The 7280-nt window shown below is 58.8% G+C and overlaps 1 protein-coding gene across 1 annotated transcript in view; it reads left to right on the top strand.

The window, feature by feature from the left end:
* The window catches only part of ELFN1 (extracellular leucine rich repeat and fibronectin type III domain containing 1), a 26949-nt gene extending 24716 nt beyond the window's left edge, over positions 1-2233 (top strand). The window contains 1 exon segment of the mRNA XM_029948179.1: positions 1-2233. This exon segment is cut by the window's left edge and continues 78 nt beyond it. Within this exon segment, the coding sequence (XP_029804039.1) occupies positions 1-1680 (1680 nt within the window). The 3' untranslated portion in view covers positions 1681-2233.
* Positions 2234-7280: the final 5047 nt, after the last annotated feature.

Here is a 7280-nt window from a genome sequence, read left to right as displayed (position 1 = left end):
CCCGGCCGCGCGCCACCCCCACCGCCGCCGCCCCCGCCGCTGGAGCCCAGCGAGGCGCCCTGTGCCGACGAGGAGTGCTTCTCTGGCGACGGCACCACGCCCCTGGCGGCCCTGCCCACGCTGGCCCTCCAGGCCGAGGGCCGGCCCCTCATGAAGGTCAAGCAGCTGACGCAGAACTCGGCCACCATCACGGTGCAGCTGCCCAGCCCGTTCAACCGCATGTACACGCTGGAGCACTTCAACAACAGCCGCTCGTCCACCGTGTCCCGGCTGACCAAGCCGCAGGAGGAGATCCGCCTGACCAACCTGTACACGCTCACCAACTACACCTACTGCGTCGTGTCCACCAGCTCTGGCCTGCACCACAACCACACCTGCCTCACCATCTGCCTGCCCCGGCCGCCCCGCCCACCGGGCCCCGTGCCCGGCCCGTCCACGGCCACCCACTACATCATGACCATCCTGGGCTGCCTGTTCGGCATGGTGCTGGTGCTCGGCGCCGTCTACTGCTGCCTGCGCCGGCGGCGGCGGCGGGACGAGAAGCACAAGAAGGCGGCAGCGGCGGCTGGCGGCCTCAAGAAGACCATCATCGAGCTCAAGTACGGGGCCGAGATGGAGGCGCCCAGCCTGGCCCCACTGCCCCAAGGGCCGCTGCTGGGCCCCGAGGCCGTGACCCGCATCCCGTACCTGCCAGCGGCCGCTGGCGAGCCAGAGCAGTACAAGCTGGCAGAGAGCGGTGACACGCCCAAGGCCACCGGCAAGGGCGGCTACATGGAGGTGCGCACGGGAGAGCAGGCTGAGCGCAGGGACTGCGAGCTGGGCAGGTCTGGCCCCGACAGCCAGGGCTCGGTGGCCGAGATCTCCACCATCGCCAAGGAGGTGGACAAGGTCAACCAGATCATCAACAACTGCATCGACGCACTCAAGTCCGAGGCCACCTCCTTCCAGGGCGGCAAGTCTGGGGCCGTGTCCTCGGCCGAGCCGCAGCTGGTACTGCTGTCGGAGCCACTGGCCGCCAAGCACGGCTTCCTGGCCCCCATCTACAAGGACCCCTTCGGCCACGGCCTGCAGCGGCACCACAGCGTGGAGGTGGCCCCCGGGCCCCCGCACGCCAGCACCTCGTCCGGTGGCTCTGTGCGCAGCCCGCGAGCCTTCCATGCTGAGGCCGCCGGCCTGCACAAGGCCACAGCCGCCGAGGCCAAGTACATCGAGAAGAGCTCCCCCGCACCCAGCACCATCCTCACTGTGACGCCCGCGGCCGCTGTGCTGCGGGCTGAGGCCGAGAAGGGCCGCCACTACGGTGAGCACCGGCACTCGTACCCTGGCTCACACCCCGCCGAGCCCCCCGCGCCCCCCGCGCCCCCACTTCATGATAGTCTGGGCGGCCGCAAGGCATCCATCCTGGAGCCGCTGACCCGGCCTCGGCCCCGCGACCTGGCATACTCACAGCTGTCCCCGCAGTACCACACCCTGGGCTGCGCGTCCAGCCCCGAGTACGCCTGCAGGGCCTCCCAGAGCATCTGGGAGCGCTTCAGACTCAGCCGCCGGCGCCGCAAGGACCACGAGGAGTTCATGGCCGCCGGCCACGCCCTGCGCAAGAAGGTTCAGTTCGCCAAAGACGAGGATCTGCACGACATCCTGGACTACTGGAAGGGCGTGTCGGCCCAGCACAAGTCCTGAGCCCGAGGTGCGGCCGCCCTGCCCCCACCCCAGAACTCGTGACACCCACGGGACCAAAATGGACACGTGCCACTGCAGCTATTTGTAACCCAGAGACTCCAACAAGCGCCACACACACGTACACACAACTCGTGCACACAGACACACGCACACACACATGCATACAGACACGCACACACGTGTACACACAGACCCGCACACACGCACACAAGGGACTTCAGAAAACTGTGTCTGGGCATGGGGGTGGGGGAGGGGAATGTTTTTTCATTATCTTTCCTCTCTGAGTCTTCTCTGCCTTTATCTTCCTCTCTGTCGTTATTTTCTTCCTTTTTCTAAGAAAAAAAATAAAAGTAACGTTCTCTTAAAAAAGACCTAAAACAACAGACTTGGGGTGCGGCCAACGTGGCCACCCAGCCCCTCCCACAATCGCCTCTGTCCGTGGTTTGCTGTGGATTCTCTCCTCAATCCGTCTCTGGCTGCCAACTCCAGAGGCCACCACGGAGAGGCGGAGGCTGGGTGGCCGCCGGAACCACCTGGAGCACTGCAGGGTGGGAGGGTGTGGGGAGGGCCTCTGGGCAGCAGGCCGGGTGGCTGGAAGGGGCACGGGCTGTGAGCATGTGCTCTGGCCCTGACCCTCCTGACTGCTGTCATTCTGTTGTCAGAAAAATATTTCTATATTTGCAATGTTTCCTGTAAAATGAGAAAGAGATTATGTCTACTAAAAAAAATTCTACAAAGGGAAAACTCAAATACTTGTACTGGGTTTTTACTGTGGGGTTTGGGGAGGGATTGGGTTTTTTTTTATGTGCTAGAGTGGTTTTTATTGATTTTGGCCTTGGGCTGGGGCTGGAGTTACAGGTAGGGTCACCACAGGAGTGGCCGGTCAAGAGCGTGAGTGGGGGCTGATGAGAGCCTGTGGGACAGGGGAGCAGCCCACGCTGGGCCAGACGGCGCTGTGTGTCTGATGTGTGTGCCCAGGCCGGAAGCCGTGTGGGTGTGAGTGGGCAGCCAGGGGTCGGGTAGCCGGTGTGGGTTTGCGGGTGAGTCAGAAAGGAGGCGAGCCAGCCTCCGAGCCCCATAGCTGGACGCATGGACAGCTGCACAGGCCCCCTGCCCACCTGGTGTGCTCCCCAATTCAGAGCACATGAGCACTTTGAGTGCATGTATGAACCATGCTGTTTGAACTTTCCAGAGAAGGCTGCATCCTGATGCCCTGCCCACAGAAAGCACCTGTCATGACTGGTGCCGGTGTTCTTGCCACCAGGGCCATGGGCACCCCTTGCCCCACCTGGGCCCTCGCGCCCAGGGCCAACCTAGGTCCAGGAGAGCCACCTTCGCCCAGGAGAGCAGGGGCCCTGCAGGGAAGGGGCATCTTGCCTTGGCCCCTCCCTCCCGCACATGTCTCCCCACCACCGCTGGCCTGGCCACCCCAGGCCCTCATTCCTAAGGCCCCTGCCCCACACCTTCTGTCCAGGGCAGACCGTTCCCAGTCTATTTCTGACAAAGACGCAGTAAGACATGGGGGGCAGGGGAGGTTCTGGGACTGGATCCTAGAGAGCAGAGTGGCGGGAGCAGGTTTTCAGGATCTGGTGGGTCAGCAGGAAAGGACTCTAGGCTGGGCGCAGCTGTAAGACCGGTAGCCTCTGCTTAAACACCTCCTCCAGGGACAGGGAGCACACCCCTTCCTCAGTTGCTATTTCCAGCTTTAGCTACCTCCCTGAAACTGTGGGGAAGCCAGTGCCGGCCCGCAGGGCCCGACTGACTCCTGGGCCCCAAGAGCCACTCGGTGCCCCAGACAGGGCCGGTCTGCTCCCCACTAGTCCTGACTTCTGTGCTCCACTGACTCCATTAAGGTTCTGCGTACGATGCTCCACATAGGCCATGGGACCTGGTGGGCTCTGACTGGGCCCCACAACTGAGTCCCTCCCAAGTCGGTCATCTCCTCAGTCTCTGCTGTAGGGTCCTGGGAGTGCAGCACAGGGAAGCCTGGTTGCCAGCAAGAGAGGCAGCAGGGGCAGGAAGGGGGGTACTCAGAGAGGGGAGTGCCTGGCCCAAGGTCACACCGTAACATGGGGCAGTCCTGGCCAGGGGACAGAAGTGGGGCCAGGCTCCTCAGCCCGCTGCTCCCTGTTACTGAGGAGATAAAATTGGCTATTTATAGGGAACTAGAGAACAGACACAGAATAGAGGTTCCTTCCCTGGGTAAGCAGGGCAGCCAGCCAGACAGGCCAGGTGTGTGAGAGGGACACGTCACCGCCAGGAGTGCTGCCACCAAGCAGGGGCCCAAGGGGGGGTTTCAGGAACCTGGAGAGGAACGCACAGTGGTTGGGAGTAGGGGATGGGTATGGGGCCCCGAGCAGCCAGGAATGCCTGTTCCAGAAGCCCAGACCTTCCCAGGAGCACCCAGGGCTGCACAGTCAGGCTGCATGCCCGACACCAGGCCAGTCCCAAGACAGATGCCTGTGTCACCATGCCCTGGCCTGAGAGGGGTCATAGCAGAGTGGACGAAGGTATACGGCACAGGAAAAGACACTGATTCGGCATCTAACGTGTGCAGTACTCTGCTGGGCCCCAGAGGGAGAGCCAACACCGCCCCACCCTTGAGGATCTCACGGCCATCAGGGCCCCCAATGCCCCAGCTCAGCCCAGGAGGCCCAAGGGAGGATGAGGACCCTGCATAGGAAGAACCTGGAAGGCTTCCTGGAAGGGGTGGTGTTTGGTCTGGATAAGGGAGCCACAGTGAGGGCGGGGTGGAGGCTTTGAGGTCGAAAGGTCAGCGTCCTCATGGGCTCAGGACTGAGCTCTGAGCATGGGATGAAGATGTGCAAGGGGTGCCCTGCCCCGTGGCCGGGTTGGTGCTCACCTTCCCAGAGGGCCTCGAAGGGCAGTGCTCATCAGGTGACGGGGTTCGAAGGCCAAGAGCAGCAGCTCACACCCAGCTTCTGCCACTCATAACTGTGTGGCCACAGCAAGTGACTGAGCCCTCTACGTCTCAGTGGGAGACCGACACCTGCCCCTCCTCCACCACACTGGGTCACGGGGAAGGCTGAATGGCACGTGGGGCCGTACAACGCCTCGCAAACAACCACATTGCTCACACTGAGCAATGATCCTGCTGATCCTGGTCAGCCTGCCCATGCATCTGGGGGTGGCTGGTGGGGACAGGGTGGCAGATGACAAGGACATGGGAGGCGTGAAGAATCAGGCCCATCTGAGAACAGAGGCCAAGTGCATGGCTGCGTGGCACATGCTCCTCACCAGGGCAGACCACACAGCTTGGACAGCAGCCCGTCCAGGACAGGTGTTCCTGAGGCTTCATTCCTTCTTCCATTCAACATACAATTACAGAGCACCTACTATGTACCGACATGCTAGAGACATCAACAAGGCTTGTCCCCTCCTATGAGAGGGAAGCAGTCACAGTCCCAACAGGAAAGAGGGGACATGTACAGTAGAGTAATCCAAGGGGGCGGTGCCTACAAAGGGTCCTTTCCAAGAGAGGGTGTAGGGAACTGACAAGGGATAGCAAAGCTGGCAGCACACGGTAGCCCACTGGGATGAGAAGGGGGTGCAGAGAGACCGGCCAGGGTTCTGGAGGGGGGCCTCCCACCTGAGGCGACTCCACAGGAGGGGGCTGGAGCACTGTGCTGACCCTGCTCTCTCCCCTTCCACTACGGTGCTCCCCCATGGCTGAATGGACAGAACATCAGGATGCAGAGAGCCCAGGGACAAAGTCCATATATGACAGCCCATGGAGGGAGCAGAGAAGGGAGGGTATGGCAAAGATGTGGGGAAGGAGGGGCCAATGAGAGGTGGCCACTGACCCACCAGTCCAGTGTGCAGAGATGAGACACCAGAGGAGCACAGAGAAGGGGACTGTCACTGTCCTCATAACGGGGGAGTCTTCTCAGGGAGGCCAAGACCTCAAAGGACAAACATGAGGTGAGAGACAGGCAAGGGAGCCTGTCCCGAGAGGCCAGCAGGTGCAGCTGGAGGTCAGAAGCTGGCACAGTGTGGGGCTGGGGGCTGAGGGGACCACCGAGGTGGGCTGAGCCAGGCTTTGGTGACCCACCTCAAAGGCATAAAAAGATTAGAGTCAGGCTGTGGGCAGTGGGGGACATTTGGTGGTGATAGTAAACAACCTGTGTTCATCCTTTTCTTATCTCAAAAGTAATCCTTTTATTATATAAACTTTAGAAAACAGTTAACCATAAAGAAGAAAATGGCAATCACCACATTTCGCCACCCCAGGACAAGCCAGGGTTAACCTTTTCATTTTTGCCTTTCTAGTCCCTTCTCTCTACAAATGCAGCAGGCTCACGGTTTATACACGCTCATCAATTGTGCAAAGAAGCATCTCCTTGCTTTCTGTAGCAGCATACCTCCCTCAGGATCCTCTGTTCTCCCAGGGGGGTAAAGGATGGGATGCACAGAGATGGGCGCCGGGACACAATGTTTGTAGGATCCAGTAGAGAAGATGCTGATGACACATGGGAAGGAGAGGGGAGTTGCCAGAACGTGGTTGGGGAAGAAGGGATGAGGTTTAGTGCTTAATGAGGTGGATGGTTTTCGACAGTTCCATGGACAGTTCACGCACCTGCCAGGAATGAGGCTGGTGCAGAGGGCAAGTATGGGATTGGGGCCGGGGAGGCTCCAGGGAGGTCTCTTTGACCACCGCACCCTTTCCAGCATCTCTTCCCATCCCATTGCATTGCCTATTCTACTCTTTGGAATGCTTTTGCTTTTCAATTTTTAAAATTTGAAATAATTATAGGGTCACAGGAAATAGTATGTAGCTGCCCAGCTCCCCGACCCACCCACGCGGTGCTAAGATCTGCCTGTAGCACAGCATCAAAACCAGGAAGATGTTTTGTCCATGGGTCCAGTTACGGCCACCAGGCTACATATCCCGTTCAGCCCCCACTGGCTTTCACATGCTCTCATGCGAGAGTGTGGTCTGCAGATTTATCCTGTGGGCGTGGCTCTGAGTTCTCACCACCACAGCCAAGAGACACAGCTACTTCCCCAGCTATCCCCCGCGCCTCCAACCCTGTCCCTGCCCCCTGGCACTGCTAATTCTGTTCACCTCTGTCACTTAGAATGTTGTCTAAGTGGGATCATGCACTATGTAACCTTTAGATATTTGTTCTTCCACTGAGCAAAGGCTCTGGAGATCCATCCCAGCTCATGTATGTATTTGGTGTGTTCCTTTTAATTGCTGAGTAGTATTCCATTGTATAGATGATCTGCAATGTCTGTTTGACCGTTCACCTACTGAAGGACATTTGGGTTGTTTCCAATTTGGGGCTACTAAATAAAGCTGCTATGAAAATCTGCACACGGTTTTTGGTGTGGACTGAAATTTTCATTTCTCTGGCATAAATGCTCAAGAGTGCACTTGCCAGGCTGTGTGTAGTCAGTGCATGGCTCCTATAAGGAACTGCTCACCTGTTTCCAGAGTGGCTGTACTATTTTACGTTCCCCTTTTAGACGCCCAAGGTATAATTTCTCCACATCCTCACCAATGGCTAATGTTATCACTAATTTTTATTTTGGTTGTTCTAATAGGGTATAGCGATATCTCACTGTGGTTTTTATTT

This window comes from Suricata suricatta, chromosome 8 (assembly GCF_006229205.1).
Source record: "Suricata suricatta isolate VVHF042 chromosome 8, meerkat_22Aug2017_6uvM2_HiC, whole genome shotgun sequence".
NCBI lineage: Eukaryota > Metazoa > Chordata > Mammalia > Carnivora > Herpestidae > Suricata > Suricata suricatta.
This window is presented reverse-complemented; position numbering and strand designations above follow the sequence as displayed.